Source organism: Phycodurus eques, chromosome 7 (assembly GCF_024500275.1).
Source record: "Phycodurus eques isolate BA_2022a chromosome 7, UOR_Pequ_1.1, whole genome shotgun sequence".
Taxonomy (NCBI): domain Eukaryota; kingdom Metazoa; phylum Chordata; class Actinopteri; order Syngnathiformes; family Syngnathidae; genus Phycodurus; species Phycodurus eques.
In genome coordinates, this window is record NC_084531.1 from 20,539,246 (window position 1) to 20,561,698 (window position 22,453).

General features: G+C 39.9%; 1 protein-coding gene across 1 annotated transcript; it reads left to right on the forward strand.

Annotated features, from left to right (window-relative positions):
- Window positions 1-971: 971 nt before the first annotated feature.
- On the forward strand, window positions 972-20,610 carry bace2 (beta-secretase 2). The gene is made up of 9 exons (XM_061682289.1): window positions 972-1,493; window positions 11,718-11,806; window positions 12,057-12,273; window positions 15,148-15,279; window positions 15,569-15,703; window positions 16,660-16,761; window positions 17,008-17,157; window positions 17,250-17,418; window positions 18,626-20,610. Exons 1-9 carry the CDS (start codon window positions 1,206-1,208, stop codon window positions 18,865-18,867), a joined length of 1,524 nt encoding a protein of 507 aa, XP_061538273.1. The 5' UTR covers window positions 972-1,205; the 3' UTR covers window positions 18,868-20,610.
- Window positions 20,611-22,453: the final 1,843 nt, after the last annotated feature.

Below are 22,453 nucleotides of genomic sequence, written 5' to 3' on the forward strand. Positions count from 1 at the left end.
TTGTAATTGTGGTAACCTGCCTTGCAATAAATAAACATTGACATAGTTAAATAAATACATAATTATTGTACTCAATATTTAAATAATTCAATAAACATTGACATAAATGAATACTGAAATAATTAAATACCCTATAGACATTCATTTAATTTTGGCATTCTAGGTACTCCATATATATATATATATAATAAAATAAACACAATGGACTAAAACTATTTGTGTGTTTTGTTGTCTGAAGGCGTGTTCTTGCCAACCAACCCGAAATGTGGCCTGAGTTCAATCACATGGTTTGGTTTACAGTCTGACTCAAGGCAAACAGAAACTCAGGTTGAGTTCGCGGAAATAAGATCAACGATTCCGCTACTTCTACTTCAGAATAAGACATATATATATATATATATATATATATTTTAAATCGGAGCAAGCAGACACACACACACACACACACACACACACACACACACACACGCACACAAAATAAAATAAAATAATAATATAAATAACTTAGATTCATGATTGTGGCAGACTAAATTACTTTTTATTTAGTCATTTATATCATAGGTAACACAAAATATTACGGCTTGTATTATTGTACTTGCTTCTCCAAGACGATTTGTATAAAAGTCTACTTATCCATCCATTTTCATTTCCTCTTATCATGTTCAGCGTCACGGGGTGCTGGAACTCATCCCAGCTAGCTTCTGGCGAAAGGTGGAAAAAACCCCGAAGGAGTCGCCAGTCAGTGGCAGGGCACAGCCATTCGCACTCACATTCACACCATCAGTGGAAACTGAACCCTCCCTGCACCGAAGTCGGGAAAAAGTACACTACGCCATCAGTGACTTCCAAGTCTGTTTAATTATTTTTTTAAGACATTTTGCACCCCTTTCGTAATTGTGCAAGAAATAGTCTCGAATATTTTATTTTGAAAGTAAATACCGGAAGTAATTAACTATTTTGGCTATCTCTGTTCCTCGCAAAGAGGCGAAGAGACTTGAAGTTTCCCTTTCCCACAGCTGCAGTTTAAAAACGTCGGCCACATTGTTACAATGACGACATGAATAGTTTCTACTTGGCGTAAAGAAGTCGACGGTGATGGCGTTTCAATAATGGCTGCGCTACAAACTTCAAAGGCCAAACTTTTGTAACTGGAATCTCTCCCAGCCCGATTTGCCTTCCCTAAATTGAGGAAAAACAGCAGTACCATGGCACATTGTGCTTACGGTACTATTTTGGCATTTGTTTGCCTTTTCGGCGTGACCAAGAGTTATCTGTCCATACCTCTGAAAATCTTCCCGGGGAAGTACAACGTGTCGTCGGCTGTGGGTTTGTCAGTCACTCGCCCGGTGGCGCTTGCTCCTGATGGGAAGGGTCTGTCTCTGGCCTCCGACCCCAGCGGTCAAGTCAACTTTATGGACATGGTGGGCAACCTACAAGGGGACTCCGGAAGAGGCTACTACATGGAAATGTTCATTGGCACTCCCGGACAACAGGTGTGTGTTAAGATGTTACTCCATTTGATTTGTAAAATAAATACTGTATCTGTTTTCGGTATATAGCTTGTATCTGTCGAAAATAACTAGTAAGTAGTAAAGTAGTAAAAAGTAGACTGATACAACTAATGTCCTGAAGTAAAAGTTTAAAAACTACAAACTTAAAACTAAAAATGGTTTACTCTCAATTCAATACAAGTTTTAATTTTGATACTATTTAGATTTTTTTTTTTTTTTTTCAAAAGAGAAAATCTCTGCACAAAATAGTTTCCCTCTTATCAACTTAAATAGTGCTGAGAATAATTATTTTTTATTTTTGTATTTTTTAAAATTTTGTTTTCATTTTTTTTTTTTTTTTTTTACTTAACTAAGAGCTGGCTATTGTATCAACTTTTCAATATCAAAACGTGTTTCGGACAACATGATGTGCAGAAAACAATCAATTCTCTTAAAATAATTCTGTTAAATGGCCATGGATGGGGAATATCTTGTTTCTCCAAATCTGTTGCTGTTGTCGTCAATGCTCCGTGGTTTAGGTTACACAATGTCTCTTATAAGTCCCCAATATCACAATCAAGCAAGATCTCAACCATGGCCTTTGTTGGCAGAGGTTGAAAAAGAATTATCAATCATATTTTTACAAAAAGTAAGGACAGACAGATATCGGTTTTCAAATGTATGATGTATGTATGTATGAAAAGTAAAATGCTAGGGATGTTACATCAAATACTCCTAATTTACAAGTTGTTTCAGGAAAGTTTCAGGTCTTGTGTCACAAAAGATATATTTAAAATCCATCCATATACTACTAGTTTTCCACATCAGTTTGGAGCAGACGGTCAAGCAGTTTGTCAATAAAGAGATCGTGCGGCATTTTCTCCAGTCAGTGCATGAGAAGAGATAAGACTTGTGACAGGCCAACTCATGACTGCTTCGTAATGACAATGCATCCGATCACGATGCCCTGAGCATCCTACATTTCCTGGCCAAGAAGACTATCCCCATGCTGGAACAACCTCCCCACTCATCCAACCTAGCTCCGTGTGATTACCCCCCACCCACTCTCTCCCAAGCCCAAGGTTGGTCATCACAGGGACCCGTTTGAAGATGTGGATGACACCAGGATGCCGTGCTGTGGAGGATCCCGAAAGAATCATTCAAGGAGTACGTGAAGGCGTGGCAGAGTGTGCTGGGAAAGTGCGTTAGAGATTATTTCAGGACTCGTAAATGTCTTATTTTATCTGGAGAAACAGGAATAATCTGGGGAGAATCTGTATTAAACATTTTCTATTCTTGAAAACAGAAATCCAAACGGACTTCATTACTGTATACTGAGACACAATAGAGCACAGCTATTTCCTCTCTAAACTTGTTTGTTACCTTGGTGTAACCTGTTTTCTTGTTCCATAACATGCTTCACACACCTGCTCTGAGAAAATGAGGAAGTTTGATTCTTGACGTCTTTGAAAGTGTATATAAGTCTGAAACAAAAACAATTGATAGATATGTTAATCAGATTTGTCCTATGTACTCAGTGGTTATCTAAGCTTTAGTCATCACAATGGGGATGCACGATTTATTATTTTTTTTTTAATCTTAAATGGTCTCTGTTACTCATAACCTTTTGATTTAAATGTTTGTTTTCTGTCAAAAGTTGTAAATGACATGGAACATTATACAAATGTGAAAGACAACTAAGACACATATATTCATGAACATGTCAAATCTGACCATGCAAAAGCTTTCAAGTGTTCCAATTCCAATTAACGCCCAGGGAGCAAGGGTAACGAGGGCGCGGCCCAACTCGCATTATTATTTACCATTTATAATGTCTGTCAAAACATGGACGAATGCAATCTATCAAAGTCTATTGATCATGTCTCATATCTTTATCGATGAAAAGTTATTTTGAAATATGTATCTTTATCATTTTAATATCGGCTAGCTAATTACGACATATTTTGACGGACCATCGTGGCCTCTAAACAGCCAGACTGAGTCGCTCACTGAGCACACCACATCATCATTTGGTGGCCCACCAAGATTTATCCAGAGAAGCGTGCCCTGGCCGCATTTTTTGCTTGCATCGTCACATCCTCTTTTGGCCGTTTTGTTATGGCGACAAAAGTCTTTTGTCCGAAATCCCAAAATGCACTTTTGGGCCATTTTCGGCTAAATATGTCTGGTGACAGAAATTTTGGTGTATCCCTAATGGGCACCCTGTATTTTCGGCCCCATTGGATCAACTGTATACATTTCAGACAAGTGCATGGCACCACAATAACTGTAGGGCTATTCTAGCCAATTTCAAGCTTGAGGAAATTCATTTCCGTAAAAGGAGCAGTAACAATAATGGCAATTCAAGAAAGCAATTAATGAATGATACATTTGGACAGGCAGTCAAGTAAAGTAACTTCTGAATATAACACTTGAATATGAAGTTGCCAAAACAAAAACAACAACAGAAAAATGTAAGGCGATTACAGTGACAACAGCAACATCAGACCCTGGAGTTACTTTTCCCTTCTACACCCAAATGCTAAAACTAGATTTTTGGAAATAGTTCACCATTGGCGAGGTTCTAGAAAGTCAGTTGTGGCCAAAAATTTAGTTAACAACAGAGTTACTGTTCCTATTTTAACACTTGAAAACAGGAGTCTGTAAATAAAGGATCTCCATGTGGATTACGCATTTGCATGCGTGAGTCCGTCAAAACGGTAATTGAGGAACACATCACTGCCATAGAATTCACACGTCACGTACTGTGTAGATTTAATTCAGCAGGACAAGTAGTTAGTGTACATGCGTTATTGTTGTTGATTTTTATCATAGATTGGATTGTTTGATGATCCACCATGATAATGACACCAGTCACATGGTCACTTTTGTAATCACTTTAGCCATGTTGCACTGAAGGTCCAGGACAGAGATGTGTGAATAACTTTAGTCACTTCCCTCCTGCTATGGTCTACCTCCTAATTTGCTTTGCCTGCGACATTTGAGGCATATAGCATATTTCCTGAAAAATGTGGCTTCTGAATTTTACAGCCACTGTGCCATTAATATTAGGATGTTCCACTGTATTAATCAAACAAATAATTTGGAAACACAAAAAAATACAGGAAGTACAGGACGACAGCGCAAAACCATAGATTTTAGATTATCTGAAAGAAAAATGTGTTACATAGCATTGTGGCTTCAGCATTGTGCCCATTGCCACCAGGTGCAATGCAAATCTCTGTATGAGGGGATGGCTGTATTGTTGCACTCCAGAGCGCCGACCGAAAACATGAGTGACATCGTTTGACATGGAACACAGCAGCATATTGTGTTATTGTTCCTTCATAAATCAGTATAACGAGTATGGTGGGATACTGTGGTGTCTGTGGAGTACATGCAGCAGCAGCTCTTTGCAGCCTGGAAGTGTGTAGGTAGGCTCAACCTCGCTCACTTGCGCTCACATGATGCTCGCCTGATGCTTGCCTGTGAGAACCACTGTTTCTTAGCAGGCAGCTGACCGGGATTACGAGGCTCCCAAGAGCACAGATCTGCCCCATACTTGCATCAAGCAACCACTCACTGGTCTTGGTTCTGCCTGCTCATTTTTATTATAATTACACAGAAATATGCTTGTGTGAACTACTTCATTTAGCCTACTTGATATGCAACGTGCCTAACAAGATCATATTAATGTTTAAGGGTGACTAAATGGTCCCTGGTGGATTGGACGGTTAAAAAAACATGATGCTTTCGGGTGTTGGAGTTTTTTGTTTTTATCCTGTTCGGCTGTTAGGTCAAGTAGAATAGAGGATCTGTATCCCTTTTATGCCGGAACAGTTTTACTGTCACAGTGGAGTTTTTATTGATAATCAGAGTCGAACAGAACAAAGTTTCTAGATGGCAGAGACAAACGAAGACAAAAGACAAAGCACTAATTATCAACAGGATGAGAAAAGTAAGTCATTACATTATCTACAACAATGAAACATTAAATATGACTTTTGGATGGGGCTGTAGTGCTAGGACAGGACAAGCTAGAACAGGACAAGGACAGGAGATGAAGCATGCAGGACAAGGGTCATGAACCCGGCTGTACAACTGAAGTGTGGTGGGATTGTCCATCCATCCATTTTCTGAGCCGCTTCTCTTCACTAGGGTCGCGGGCATGCTGGACCCTAACCCAGCTATCATCGGGCAGGAGGCGGGGTACACCCTGAACTGGTTGCCAGCCAATCGCAGGGCACATACAAACAAACAACCATGCGCACTCACATTCACACCTACGGGCAATTTAGAGTTGCCAATTAACCTACCATGCATGTTTTTGGGATGTGGGAGGAAACTGGAGTGCCCGGAGAAAAGCCACGCAGGCACGGGGAAAACATGCAAACTCCACACAGGTGGGGCCGGGGATTGAACCCCCGGTCCTCAGAACTGTGAGGCAGACGCTCTAACCAGTTGTCCACCGTGCCGCCTTGTGGGATTGTAAATGATAAAAGTCTATAGGATGAGAGTATGAGTGAGGGGATACACACGCAATTCGCATATTCATAAGTTATTTGTCGCAATAAGTGAGTGGCCCCACACCTAGTCCCAGGGTTGTGTGCCTGCGGACACATGCAAGTGAATTTTACATGCACAAAGACTGACAGAACTGTGCTGCAATTGCTGTGCCCGCACCGTGGAGGCTGAGGACCCCACCCAATCAGTGTTGGTGTTTTAACACTGTTTTCTGTGTTTGATAGACTACTTAAACTATTGGCGAATGAGCTCATTAGTAACTTCAGTGTTCTCAACTGTCTCAAGTTCCACAAATCAGAGCTTTTGGAGAGGCTTAGCACTTCAGCTTACAGTGTCACTGCCCCAGAGCAGCACTTGCTAAAGTGTAGTTCAAACACAAAGTTTTTAAAGCTGTACATAAAATATTCAAAGCAGACATTTTTTTTTCAACGTTATGGCATTTTGTCAAAACGTTGAGGTCCTCTGCAGATTGTACCACTAGAGAGAGGTGTGGATGTGGCAGGGTTACAATACACGTAGTATGTTGCAAGATGCAACTTGAGCCACGTTTCAGTTCACCATGTTATGGTTTGGTTCGGTATTGCAGGCTTGCATGTTCACTGTGAGGTGCGTAGGCAGAATGGCGACAATTGCGTCAGCTACGTGACATACAGTATTATACAGTACTGTAAGGAAAGAGTGCTGACAGTAACCAAGAAACCCACCTGCAATCGTGTTTTCTTCCCTGTCAATTCTTTCATTTTAAGCTTAGAGTATCATAAGTTTTGGTTTTCGATACTGTATTCCAAGACACAAACCCATGTCGCATTTGAAATGAGAGAACTGTGACACTCCCCTTCCAACTACCAGATTTGTGCCTCCTATCCAGATACTGCCATATGAGCACACAGTGCTACAAAACTTAATATATATTAAGAATATTATTTTGAGTTTATCAAAAGAAAAAAAAAACTGAAACCTAGATTGTCACTTTCTGCAGCAAACCTTCCCCAGCTGCAGCTGCTACTTTTTCCCAGAGTGAGCAAAACTGTGGCTTGTGCTAATGCTAGTTCAACTATGTGAGGAGAGCAGAGAGGAGGAAACAAGGGTAGTACTACTGATAATCATGAAATTGCAGACCCTCCAAGCTCATTTAGGTCAGGAACATGAGAGCATTTGACTACGCGGTTGACAACAGAGATGGAAATCATATAGTCAACAAGATCCGGACTATTTGCCATGAGTCTATAGTAGCAGTAATGTAGGACTAAGTGGTATGTCCTTAAAATAAAATCTGCTTTGTTTTCCCAAAAATCCGATTTGCTTCCTGATACCAGACAATGGCCTTACCTGCAGTGTTGCACCTGAAGTTTAATAAAAGAAAGTTCATGAACTTGTTCATATTTTATAAAAACATGAAATGAATGTAATGTATTTCTGCCTGATGAATGTTTTTGAGCACATGCTCATTCTGGGCTCTGTGAAAGTTTTTTGGAACAGTAGTTCATTTTGTTCCGTAGAGTGCCAGTTTTCCTTAGACTTTATGTGGCACAGCATTACAGGCTTTACGGTACCATAGATAATTTTACACTTGAGACTATGTGAATCTCAGGATGCATATGTCTGGAAACAATGAGTCCCAGCCTTGGAACAATGAGTCCATTACATATCACATAGTGCAGATACACTAATCCTGCGCTGTATGACGGTAGTTGCTTTCCAGTCCTGCTATGTTGCAGATTTTTGTTTGTACAATTTGTACAATAGTTTTGTGTTCTCAATTGCTCTTGGTCTCTCTCAATATATTATGCTTCAGCCTGCCACGATAGCAATTTTTTTAGGGTGATATATTTTCCCAAAAACTATCAAGATAAACAATAGTATCATTGTTGTTATTTTTATGCCACCGATATAATGATATTATAGAGCATAATAATTCAAGTACATCCTTTTTAAGAACAATTAACTTTCAATTCTAAAGAATATTGAACATTAGCATGTAATGTAGACCAATAAATAAAATATCTTAGACATAAAAATTATAAATATATCACACTCAAGCTCTGGTCGCAAAAAATTGCACTTATTATTGCACACATTGTTGCACAAATATTAAACATTTGGCACAGAGCTATAGAGTCATTAACCCACTAAAGCGGCCCGAAAAATGTCTTAAAGCCTGCCAAATTTGAATGAATTAAAAAACAAACCAAAAAAAAAACATTTATGTACTCGAAAGCATTTGGGGTTTGTCACTGTTTATAAAGCAGATGCCATACATTTTAATATCATTTTTTTTTTTTTGGTCTTTATTTTTATTTATTTATGAATGTTGTTTATAAAGCAGATGCCATACATTTTAATATCAGTTATTTTATCCATCCATCCATTTTCTGAGCTGCTTCTCCTCACTCGGGTCGCGGGCGTGCTGGAGCCCATCCCAGCTGTCATCGGGCAGGAGGCGGGGTACACCCTGAACTGGTTGCCAGCCAATCGCAGGGCACATAGAAACTAACAACCATTCGCACTCACAGTCATGCCTACGGGCAATTTAGAGTCTCCAATTAATGCATGTTTTTGGGATGTGGGAGGAAACCGGAGTGCCCGGAGAAAACCCACGGAGGCACGGGGAGAACATTTTGGTCTTTATTTTGATTTATTTATGAATGTTGTCTTATGTACTGTATAATTTCTGCTGCCTGTATAATTTCTGCTGCCTCTTGGCTTTTGAAACGGAGATTTTATCTCTCAATAAGCTTTTAACTGGTTAAATAAATGATAAATACAATGTAACATAAGCCCCGGCGCCGAGCTGCTGGATTTCACCTGTCAATCAAATAATGCTGAAAATTAGTTCACGGAAGTCAAGTACTACCTGAATATTGATAACTTATACCGCTGTAGTTTTGTTCTATAAGCGGTTTCTCTCTGTGTGTGTGTGAATAAATATGCTTCATGCATCCCTGCTAATTTTTGTGTGTCACAGACACGGGACACGCATCACACAGGATCCCTGTGGTAGTAACGAAACTTACAGACCAATTACATGCGAGTTAAGCCATCACACGTGACCTTACTCAGTCAATCAAGACTGCATTTCAGGCAGTAATTACTGACTGCGCGCAGACTAAAGACGGAGAAAGAAGAAAGTTCAGGAAATTACTGATAAAGGAAGAGAACATTAGGAACAAATGGCTCCCCAAAAAATAGATAAATAAAAGAACTGCTCAAAATAACAAAGGTGCCACTTTAACAACACATCCTAGATCTCAATGAATGAGATATTCTGGTTGAAAATTCATTACTCACTCATCATTACTCGACTTAATTGATCAAATCGACGAAATACCCAACCCTTTTAGGAATCACAGAAAGGGGATCTCTATGATCCCCTTTTACGTTTGAACAAGTGACAGCTTCCCTCAGCATTCGTTTGTAGTTAATTCACCATCTTTCTAATTTGTATGTTTGCAAGATTATAATGCCACAACAGGAACGGTTCAAGTTTCACTAATAACACTAATGATGGAGCAATCATTAGTGTTATTAGCGAAGCACCAAAATGTCCCTGTGATTCTACAATATTTGGTTAAGCTATCACCATTATTAACATGAAATGATGATAGTGATTACGCTGCTTGCAGTGTTAAACGAGGCACTGTCTAAATGAGCCACTAATTGCTGCATCTGTTAGCATGTGGCAGAGACACAGGGCGAGGTGTCGGCTGGAGAGCTTCACATCTGCTAATTGGAACAAACAGGTGGCAGATGCACAATTGTCGCCACAGAGACACCACCAATTAGACAGTGAGAGATCCAAGTGCGTGTGACTAAAGGCCACTCGCTTCAGCATCACAGTGGGGGTATTTGTCTGAGGCGCAGTGCCAAGGAGGAAAAGTGTGACTCGAGAATATAGGCGCAGTTACGATAAGGAAATACCCAACTCACCCCTTCGCTCCACTCCACGTCAAAGTATCACATGGCTCGTTTGTCCAGTTAAGGTCCATAATAGTGATGCTATCTGCAACACACGGTTGGTATTTTACATGGCACAGTCACAACGTGTGGACCAGTGCCAATACTAGTGAGAAGGAAGCGATAAGCAACACATTGTTGGTAACAACCTACCAAGGGAGGTTATGTTTTCAGTGGTAAGACAATGTATGAAAACTGTACACATCTGTACAAAATCTGGTCAAAAAACATCTTAAAATTTGCATAAAACAGTATAAAGTCAACATACAGTATGTCCTCGACCCTTTTGTTTGGGTTGCTACTCGAGAATTCCCTTCTTTGCGTGGCTAAGTTTCAGCTAAAAATATCCACCGAGGAAATTCCAATGGTTTCTCCAAGTCGACACAATCTCCACCATTCCCGCCGCTCATGTACACATCAAGCACATGGCAGGAGAAGCAGTTTCTTTAAAGAGATATATCACCAGCTAGTGACGTGACATGCATATTATATATAGGTGTTCTTTTTTTTTCCCCCATCCTGTTCAGCTGCATGGCCATGCAGAATGGTGGATCTGTATGCCTTTTGTGCTGGAACAGTTTTCCTGTGCCACATGGAAATTTGAAATACACCCTCTGCTTATTTTTTTTTTTTATTATTCTGATGTTTATTGAAAATGCAGCCCGACAGAAAAGGGTTTTAGGGCACAGACTAGGGGACATAACGGACAAGGGGAATATGAGTGCGAACCAGAGCAGAAGAATGGCTGAACAGTCTTGCTATTTGACTACAAGTACAAAGTCAAATTGCGTTCTTATTTGTGTGGGGGGAGGGGTCACCCAATGAGGACATGCAACAACTAACATATAGAACAAGATGAGAGAGGACAGAAAAGGGCAAGACAGGATGTGGGAAATGACCAAGTCTGTGCTACAGAAGAGTGGTGTGGTGGGATGCTTTTATAGTGTCTTAACACCTGTAAGAACCTGTGAGCTGATATCCTAATACAACCGGTCTTATTGTTAGTGGTCCCAGCACAAGCTAGTAAAGCCTATAGCATGTCTCTGGAACGTATTAGTTTTACACATTGCACATGTTGGTTTTCATTTGACCTTTTAAGTGTCGTAATCTGTAAGGGAATTCTTTGGAGGGAAAACCGGTACACAAAAGTGCTTTTAATGATGATGATTTACCCTACCTGAATATTGTCACAGCTATAAATGAGGGTTGGGGACAGATCGGCTTTTGAACTCCCATTTTTTTGGCATGAGATCTGTGAAGAGTCTCTACAAAGAGCGAATTGTGCTTAACGCCTGGCTGTGAGGTATTAGGTTAATTAGCCCGTCAGGGTAAGGGACTTGAACAAAGGTGTTAATGTGGCCTCCATTTAGTGGTGAAGGTTAAAGACGTCAGTGGCAAATTATTTCCTTCTCTTTAATTTGATGCCTAGAAGATGGCATTATCTCAACTGCAGTTAGTGTTAGCCAGTTACCGCTATGTGCATGACACGTACCGGGAAGGCTGGATAAGTCATGCTCTCAAGCTGTTGCTGCAGGCTGATATGGTTGACCAAGGATAACATTGTAGATTAATGCTGACAAGCAACATGTTTTTTTCCACTCTATGGCAAAGGTTTATCATATGAAATAATAGTTTGCTTTACACTAGAATCTGTAGAAAGAAATATTTAATCTCCGCAAATTGGGGCAGGGTACAGTTGTATCCACAAGTCAATGTTTGTTAAAACATCTCCTACTTTGTGTCTTTCAGCTGAATATCCTGGTGGATACCGGCAGCAGTAACTTTGCAGTGGCTGCGGCTTCATACCCATTTATTACTCGCTACTTCGACACTGCACTGTGAGTAGCTGGAGCGTGTTTGAAAATGTCCGAATGCTGCGTTCAGAGGTTTGAACAGTAACATTTTAATCTAGTGATTTGACTCTTGTGATAACGTTAAAGTCACAATCCTCATTCATAATTTTGCTGTAATGTCACCACTTTGTCCTACATACAGTACATACTTACACTATGACTTACTGTGAACATTACAGATGGAGATTTTAGAAATATCACTGTGCGTTTTCATTTGGCTACTGTCTGTGTGTAGCTCCAGTTCCTTCAGGTCAGATGGCCAAACTGTAGCTGTCAGGTACACCCAGGGAAACTGGATGGGTGAACTTGGTGTTGACCTTATCTCCATTCCCAATGGCCCAAATGGTACCATCAGCGTCAACATAGCTGCTATCTTGTCATCTGAGGGCTTCTTCCTACCTGGGATCAACTGGCAGGGCATCCTCGGACTAGCCTATCCCATGCTGGCTCGGGTAAGTCAAATAATCTGCACTGCTTCTGAAATTGTCAGAAAGTAAGAAAAAAAGTGTGATTTACGATTGACCTTAATTTAGATTGTACGGTGGAGCCTTCACAAACAGAATCCAGTCTGTCAAGTCTCCAGTTTAGATCTAGCTCCAGCTCGCCAGTGACTGTGAACAAGATAAGCGATTGAAAATGGATGGATGGAAAAAAAATTACTCACCCTTTCATGACCGTGACACGTGAGTGTTGCGGAAGGCGAGTCAACTAACTGTTATGCGACGTGTAAAAATAAGTTAAGTTTGTGTACATTAAAACTTTACAAAATTAAGAATTAGGTACTCATGCTAACTTTGACGACATGACGTATTGGTAAACCGTGCAGATGGGGATTACTGTATGTGTCTGTTTGGTGAGTCTCTGCACCCTCTCCAGAACATTGAAACATCTGCGTTCTTCTTCTATTATGATTATTGTTGTTGACTTGTGTCGCTTTAGCCATATCGTACTGAGCAGCCAGGACTGAGACGTGTGTAACGCATTCTTACATTGCACTTGGTCCCACTTCTGGTTCTATTAAATCTTTACCATCACAAACGCACACAAAAAGCCATAGAAAAAATTTAAACATGCATGGCTTTATCTTCGCCAGTTGCTGCAAGAGTTGCTGAAACGCCACATGATGACTGGTTGACCGTCAGTTTATGTAGTGGCTTTTGAAGCATAATTTTGATTCATTTAACATGCACATCCATTCCTGACGATTGGCTGGCAACCTGTTCAGGGTGTACCCCGCCTCCTGCCCGACGACAGCTGGGATAGGCTCCAGCACGCCTGCGACCCTAGTGAGGATAAGCGGCTCGGAAAATGGATGGATGGATGGATCCATTCCTGACATTCAGCCCAGCTGCACATTTCCAAAAGTTGAGAAATGGTTCAATCTTGATCCATTGCCAATGCATTTTGAAAAAGATGTGATATGATAATGTGTTTCTAATCATGACGAGAAAGGCCCAGCAAACATGGTGTGAGGAGAAAATGTCTGCAATGTTTTGTTATTTGGAATTTTGGAATGGAGTAGAATAAGAATGGTTGAGGGCTGCCCCGACCAGATATTGTGTTGAACCTTTCAAGAGAACAAGACCCTTTCTTTTATCATAACCCTCCATCTACAAAATTGTTCCATGTTATGACAAGTAATGTCAAGATGAAATAAAAGTAAATGCATCGCAACACTCTTGAAGTGTTGGTCAAACCAAATCGATTTTTGAAATTTTTTGTTTTTATTTTTTATTTTGGGTAAGCAGTTGTAGTCACGTGAGGTATGGACAGACATCTTGTTTTGTTTTCATTATAATAGTGTTTTATTTTTGTAATTTTATGCCTTATTCCATACAGCTTCTTTTCTCACTGAGGTAAAACAGGAGGGAACTTTACCAATTTTCAGTTTAGGGAATACCTTTTAGAAAAGATACTGCTCTATACTGTATTCTATATCGCTAAGCCAGTCGTCATCAAACACAGTCAATGACTGAATTGTGTGTCAAACTCTTCACCCGGGTTAGTTCACATAACATCCAATGGTTTTTGTCTGGTTTATTTTCACAAGGCTGGGTATTCAGAGTTCAAAATAGTTTCACAAGGCTGGGTATTCAGAGTTCAAAATATTTATTTTGTTCAAAAGAGTTCAAAATATTTATTTTGAACTCTGGATAAATAATTCAAAATGGTGTTATTCAACCTCATGAAGCGTAGCAATCCAGCACAGCTAAGGCACTGTATTCTTTTAAGTAGAATCTGATTATTTTAAAGCTCTAATCTTGGTTGAAGCGTGATTGTTGCTACAAAACATTCAAACTCGTCCGTCTCCTGATATTCATGTCTTTCACACACTTTTATTCAGATCATGTTTAGGTTTTGTGTGTTTGTAAAACTCTTTCTCTTAATCTCATGAAATTATGACATATCTTTCCCTAATCGATTCACCAATTCAAAAGACAAAAAAAGATACATTTGGGCTGACTTGAGTTATTGGAGCCTGATTTTGTTGAACAACCTTCCCAGTACATATACATTTACTGTACCATAAAGAACATTGGAGAACACCTGTTGGGATTAGGGTCAACAAGTGAGAGCGAGAGAGAGAACACGAGACGTGATTTAAAGTTGTCATGACGACAATTAAAGTTGACTGGATGCGATTTTAAAGTCATCGTGATGGGATTAAAGTCATTATGAGGAGCTACAAAGTCGTCACAATTGGCATACAAGTCTTCACGATTAAATTTAAACTCATGATGAGATTTAAAGTCAGAATTTGATGTGTGCATTACAGTTAACATAGAGTTAACATCAGAATCAGAATCCTCTTTATTTGCCAAGTATGTCCAAAAAACACACAAGGAATTTATCTCCGGTAATTGAAGCTGCTCTAGTACGACAACAGGCAGTCAATTGACAGAGAACACTTTTGAAACATAAAGACATTGAGAAAAACAGTCACTGAGCAATAAAGGGTTGCTAGTTATCTGGTAATGCCGGTGCATTTTATTGTATTTATTTATTTATTTATTTATTTTTGACAATTGTGCAAAAAGATGGAATTTGAAATGATTATCTTTGCAGTGATCAATGAAGCTATGTGATGGAGAATTCGTTACAGCTTTATTTCCTTTCCTCATCACTGTCTTATGACCATATCTCCTGGGAAATAAATCTCAAATAATGCAACCATTGTTTTGTGTGTTATTTACATGTTTGGGAAATTTCCTGGTTCAGCAGGAAGTATGTAAAATCATAGATTGCAAAATGTGAAAAGCTAAAAGTACCTTGACCAGCACAAATGAGTGAGTGTGGTTTTTGTCTGTTTGTTTTCTCTCAATCAGCCAGATTCATCTGTGGAACCCTTCTTCAACTCTGTGGTGAAACAGCTTGGTATTCCTGATGTCTTTTCCCTACAGATGTGCGGCACTGGAATGTCTGCTAGCAGCTTAGTCGACCCCCCGGGTGGTAGTCTTGTGAGTAGTCAGCAGTGGTTACACACAGAGGAATTTGATTAAAAAAAAAAAAATAAGTAAATGAATAAAAAGGAATACATCAGAGAGAGAGAGATTGTAATGGCAAAACATTTTTAGCAGTCTATTCTTTACAATATATCTACTATTTTAACAGCGCATAGCCATTGATATTTTCTGCATTTAAACACCAGAGACGATGTGAATTCATGTGGAGGAAATGCATGTTTTATTGTGGCAGTGATCCAATGCTAAAATGTTGTCTGGTGTGTTCTTTGTGTGTGTGTTTTAGATCATGGGTGGGGTTGAACCAACTCTGTATCGGGGGTCAATCTGGTACAGCCCTATAGTTGAGGAATGGTACTACCAAGTAGAGGTTTTAAAGCTGGAGGTTGGCAACCAGAATCTGGACCTTGACTGCAGAGAGGTGATTGTCGGATTTAGTCAAATACTCAACACCATGTAAGCACAATAAGCAAAACTAGCTTCAGAATTTGACTTTAATATGACAACAACCCAGAGCACACGTCCAGATCAACAAAAACAGCCTCCACAGGAAAAAAGGTTTTGGAATGACACGGCCGGAGCTCAGACCAAAGTCCAGTTGGAAATGTGTGGCGTGATTGGAAGAGATTTGTACGAAAGAGATGTCCTCATAATTTGACAGATTTGAAGCGCATTTGCAAATATGAATCAAGTGAAGATGTGCCACTCTAATAGAATCCTACTCATAAGTATGCGATGCTGTTATCAAATCAACAGGTCCTTCAAAGTGTTAGTTAGAAAATATAAATAAAGAAAAATTGTCTTGTATTTTTACCTTAAGATTTTTTTTTCCAACTGAATTGTACAGGTGATAATTCATCATTTACATTTTTTTTTTTTTTTTTTAAATGATTTGTTAGGATTGTCTCTTTTACATCACAAAAGTCTAGTGTTTGAACAGGTGTCTCTGCATTTTATATCCATTGTTAACCAAAAACCAAATAGATAGGATAGCCTGCCCCACATGTTAGAGAGAGGTACGGTAGTTGAGATCAAAGGTTAAAAAAAAAATCAATAAGTATGTTACGTGGCGCAATTGTCAACCCACCTTTTGTAAGTCAACATAACAACCCTATTGAGTCTGATAACAGCACATGGCTGAGGTCCATCAGTAAATGATCGTCTCCACTACATTTTGAGTGATCTTGCCTATTTCCCCATGTCTGACCAAGAACCAGTAAGTCTCTCAAAATGCTCATATTGGTACATGTTTCTGTAAATCATGTTCTCAGCTCAAGAAAGAAGTTGAACTGATGTTGTTTTTGCTCACTGGAGGTCTTCCGTAGGAGTCTGCCAAACTGACAATCCGCACTTCTCCGTCTCGCCTTTTCTTTTCAGTATAACATGGATAAAGCTATAGTTGACAGCGGCACGACGCTGCTGCGACTTCCAGTCAACGTCTTCAATGCGGTGGTGGACGCCATCACACGCAGCTCTCTGGTACGCCGACTTCTCTCGACAGGCAATGATGAAATGCGTTGTCAGTACAAAGAGATGTAGGGCAGGATGGCACACAGTGACTGTTCAAGCATGCTGTTTCTTTGGCAGAATTCAGAATGTTCTATACTGAATATGCAGTTTGTTTTTAATACAATATACTTTTATTTCCTTCTACATCAATTAATCTTTAGAGCTTTAACTCAAAAGTGGTTGTGTTGCTACACTGACTTTTCTTCTGTCATTCAGATTCAGGCGTTTTCATCAGGGTTCTGGGATGGGACCAAGCTGGCTTGCTGGATGAGGGGAGATACCCCCTGGAGATTTTTCCCCAAACTGTCCATCTACCTAAGGCACACGAACACCAGTGAATCCTTCCGCATCACCATCCTTCCTCAGGTACAGAAAAGCCTGCAGGGACATTCCTCAAAAGATTTATCATAAGTGTATCTTCATCACTCTTTCTTATTTATTTGTTTTGTGTATGAAAGTTGTACATCCAGCCTATCACAGACATGGATGGCACGCTGGACTGCTACCGCTTCGGTGTATCTTCATCTGCTAACGGTCTCGTGATCGGTGCGACTGTTATGGAGGGTTTCTACGTGGTGTTCGATCGTGCCCATCGCAGACTGGGCTTTGCCCTCAGCAACTGTGCAGGTGAGGCTACATCGTTTACTTTTACTACCTTCATACTGACTCGTTAACACTGACACTAAATTTCCACTTTGTAGGAACTCGTAGCTCTTGGTACTTGTCCTGTAGTTCCTGGAACAATTATCTTCCAAGCATACATGTTCGCACGCTGTCCTGTGTGTAAGGTGGTGGGGTATGGGGGGGCATTGAAGTCAACTCACTTAAGCACCAGGTGTAAGAAAGTGCAACGTTTAACACCTGAGACTCAGTGCTCATGGCCCTTTGTGTTGAAAGCAATTGTTGCTGTCGCCACACATGAAATAATGAAATCTGATGGCACGGACTGCTTGAGCACCCACTTGGGATATGTTGATGTCCCACTTCGATGTCTTGTCTGAAAGGGACAGGCACATTCTGATTCTCATTTTGTGTCTTTATACATAATAACCAATTAAGAAGAGAAAATAAATTAACCAATTATTCAATTAGATTTTTTTTTTTAAATGAACAAACACAATTTAACTCACCAATTTTGGGGGGAAATGCTAAATTAATGCAACAAATATTACAGGAGTCTTGATAATGTAAATGCTTTTCGGACTATCTTAAAAAACATAGTGGGCCATATGTGGCCTGCAGGCCACCCTTTGCCAAACCCTGCTTTAGCCATATTGTACTGAGCCAGAACAAACTAACTGCAGTACATGGCAGTAAGTTTAATTTCTGATGTTATGGTTATCTTCACATTTTTCCTCTTTGCCACCCCTCCTAGTTCCAAGGCATCTGTCTTCACAATATTGGCAAAAAGCCATAGAAAAAGTACTGGTCAAGGGAGCTTAAATACCGCCGTTTTAAAAATAAAAAAATAAAAATGTCACAAAACTATGAATATTGAAATAATGATCATCTCATCTCAATTTACTCAGTGCGAAGTCTCTGCCTGTTTAGTCGAACAAAAAGCCGATATAGGCATGACTTAATCTGTTGTATGAATGGCAACAGGTGGCTACGCAGGTATATTGTACCTTCTGCCATCTATTGCAAGAGTATGTAATTGTTCTGCTTGCCTCCAGACATCGCTGGAATAGAAAGATGAACAAATACATATTTGTAATGATTATTTTTGGGCAAATTAATTGCCACTTTAACCCATGTGCAACATAGAAAGGGCTGAAAACGACAAACCGATAATTCGGGGATTCACCGTATTCACCGTATTATTTCTCCGTAGTTAACGGTGGAGTGGCTCTGTCCGAAATCGACGGGCCCTTCTCAGCGGCGGACATGGCGTCGGACTGCTCTGGCCGAGCGCTGCAGGATCCTCTTCTTTGGGTGATCTCCTACACTCTCGTGGCCGTGTGCGCCGTCATCTTATTTATCCTGCTCCTGCTGCTGGTGCTGCCCTGCCGACGGCGAGGATACTCCGGGGAGATAACCGACCAGTCCTCGCTGGTGCGGCACCGCATCAAGTGACTGAGAGGGAAGGCGCGGGCGACAGGCGCAAACGGGCAGGACGCCAGCGAGCGAAGCGCCGCCGCCGAGGTGGAAAAAGGGGTGAGGCTGCACAAGGTGGTTGACGTGGAAGGGTCCACCACCTCGGAGAGGGACAATCCTTCTGATAAGCTCTCAAAAAACACTGTCAGCGGTGCACAATGAAATGAACTCATGGTTTGTATTTTAACTCTTGAAGTGATCTGTCCATGCAGATGGCTGAACCAATCTATGAATCAGTGCTTTTCTTGAGCAAATATACACTCGCATACACATCTCTCAATAAGTTAAGAGTAGCGTCGAAAGCATAATCTATTTCAATAGTTCAATTACTAATTAATTAAAAAGTAAAAGTTATACATTATATAGATTCCCTACACAGTGAAATATTACATAATTTCAGTTTTATATAGAATTTGGATGATTACAGCTTTTTTTTTTTTTTTTTTTTTATTTGACAGGAATTGGCCTACTGTATACGGACTCTATAAGATGTGATTATTGACATAAATAAACTTTTCCAGCGTACTCTAATTTATTGAGATGTATCTGTATACTGTATACAAAGAGTTAGGGATGTTGGAACAGCGAGTTGCGCAAAAAGTACCGAAGCATTCAAAAGATTAGAGGTCAAATTACGTTCACCTGCTATAAAGTATATTTTAGGTTCATCCTGAAATTTCACCTGAAATCTGAGTTTCTGAACTTTTTGTGAGTAGTGTTTGTATTAGAGATGTAATTTTCCAAACAAATAGAATGATTTTTGGTACATGTGTTTAAACGTGCCTTTTCGCTCACACCGGTCGGTGATGGAATGTTTTACCCTCTTGTTCCTTTTAAATTCGCCTCCAAATTATGGTTGAATATGTGGAAGGAAAAGCTGCTTGAACAGTAACTGACACTTCCTGCCATACTGGAAGTAAAATGTCACGTTTGCATTGCTTGTAGTGCCTGCAGAAAACTCTTACACAGAGGTTGTGCACTTTTATTCAACACTGTCATGAAACTGAGTCCACCGTGCTTACATTGCTTGTTTACACAAACCCCAAGTCTCCAATCAAGGGGGTTGATGTCGTGTTCTGGCAGTATGTCAGGACTGTGCCAAAGTATTTGCGCTTTGAGATGAACTGATCCACTATTCCGGCTGTCCGGCCTGTAAAAGTGGAAGTCAGTTCAGCGCTTGACATTTTGTTACAACAGTCGTTTATGGAAAAAGCTGACGAGCGCCTCTACATTCTGACCTGAAGCGGCAAAAAAAGGGTGACTTTCACCTTGCTGTTTGTATTACCAGTTTTGGGTTGCACTTGTACAGCCCAAATTGATGTTCAAATCTGTGGTCAATGCTGAGCTGTTGTCTAAATGTAGTTTTACTGATTGTGTTTAAGTTCAACTTTATATTGAAATCTATTTGAATGTGAGTTATTATTTCTGAATTTTGGCACATACTGCACATTTGCAAAGAAGCAATATTAGAATATTCCTTTAGAACTGACTCAACCACACGTACAATCAAAGCCGCACGACCTGAAACATGGTTGGAGCTTCTTTTAAAACTTAAATGTGGTATCTAATGCCATCCAGTGGAAAAGATGGCGATTGCAAGCAATTGACTCTCGAGGAAAGCCAAAGCCACTTGTTCTTGAAAGAAGAATTGTATATTTTTCAGTACCAAGATTGTAAATGCTGCAAATAAAGAACTTATGACCACATTGAACATTTGATTGTAACTTAGTGCTTCACTGTTTTGCAGCGGTGGGTAGGAATGCGTTACATTTACTACGTTACATTTACTCAAGTAACATTTTGGATAAATTGTACTTGTCAGAGTAGTTTTAATGAAGGATACTTTTTACATGAGTATTTATGTTAAGGGTGCTTTTACTCCATTACAACTCCACTACATGCTGCTTTTATCTACAACCCCAATTCCAATGAAGTTGGGACGTTGTGTTAAACATAAATAAAAGCGGAATACAATGATTTGCAAATCATGTTCAACCTATATTTAATTGAATACACTACAAAGACAAGATATTTAATGTTCAAACTGATAAACTTTGTTTTTAGCAAATAATCATTAATTTAGAAATTTATGGCTGCAACACGTTCCAAAAAAGCTGGGACAGGGTCATGTTTACCAATGGGTTGCATCACCTTTTCTTTTAACAACATTCAATAAACGTTTGGGAACTGAGGACACTAATTGTTGAAGCTTTCTAGGTGGAATTCTTTCCCATTCTTGCTTGATGTACAGCTTCAGCTGTTCAACAGTCCGGGGTCTCCATTGTCGTATTTTACGCTTCATAATGCGCCACACATTTTCAATGGGAGACAGGTCTGGACTCCAGGCAGGCCAGTCTAATACCCACGTTCTTTTACTATGAAGCCAAGCTGTTGTAACACGTGCAGAATGTGGTTTGGCATTGTCTTGCTGAAATAAGCAGGGGCGTCCATGAAAAAGACATTGCTTGGATGGCAGCATATGTTTCTCCAAAACCTGTATGTACCTTTCAGCATTAATGGTGCCTTCACAGATGTGTAAGTTACCTATGCCATTGGCACTCACACAGCCCCATACCATCACAGATGCTGGCTTTTGAACTTTGCGTCCATAACAGTCCGGATGGTTCTTTTCCTCTTTGGCCCGGAGGTGGACCTCGCCCCATCGTTGCTTGTGAATGACTGAGCAATTCAGGGGAGCTCATTTTATACCCAATCATGGCACCCAGCTGTTCACAATTAGCCGGTTCACCTGTGGGATGTTCCAAACAGTTGTTTGATGAGCATTCCTCAACTTTCTCAGTCTTTTTTGCCACGTGTTGCAGCCATAAAATTCTAAGTTAATGATTATTTGCTAAAAACAGTCAAATTTATCAGTTTGAACATTAAATATCGTCTTTGTAGTGCATTCAATTCAATATAGGTGGAACATGATTTGCAAATCATTGTATTCTGTTTTTATTTGTTTAACACAACGTCCCAACTTCATTAGAATTGGGGTTGTAGATAAAAGCAGCAAGCAGCATGTAGAATATTGTAATGGAGCACCCTTAACATAAATACTCATGTAAAAAGTATCCTTCATTAAAACTACTCTGACAAGTAAAATTTATCCAAAATGTTACTTGAGTAAATGTAACGTGCACGCAAAAATTGTGTGCGTGATCTATTTTTAGACTTTCATTTTTGACTTCCGCGTCGGGTGCCGTTGCTCCAATCCACCGTGATTACCACAGTGATGTTTGACTCAAGTTCACCAATCAAACGACACAACAAGGTCACATGTCCGCACACAAAGTCTTCTGTTGGGCTTCGCAGGCCAATCAAAGTGAGTTGTTACAGCCGCGCATGACCACGAAGAACAACAGCTTTAACATGTAGTGTAATTTCGTAACTGCCCAAAACTTGGATATTTCAGCCCACATCTAACTTGAGAAAACACCTTGCGGTAAGTTGTAGATGTTTTTGCTGTTGTTTTGCATATATGTTTTTTTTTTCCTGTCAATATGGGGTGCTGTGTGTACATTAATTAGGAAAACAATGAACTTAAATTATTTTAACAAATGGC

Bases quoted from the DNA above. Each gene is read 5' to 3' on its own strand.
- bace2 (XM_061682289.1), top strand. From the start codon at position 1,206: ATGGCACATTGTGCTTACGGTACTATTTTGGCATTTGTTTGCCTTTTC. The intron at 12,274-15,147 runs GTAAGTCAAATA...TCTCTCAATCAG, and splicing joins CCTATCCCATGCTGGCTCGG to CCAGATTCATCTGTGGAACC. The intron at 15,704-16,659 runs GTGATTGTCGGA...TTTTCTTTTCAG, and splicing joins TGGACCTTGACTGCAGAGAG to TATAACATGGATAAAGCTAT.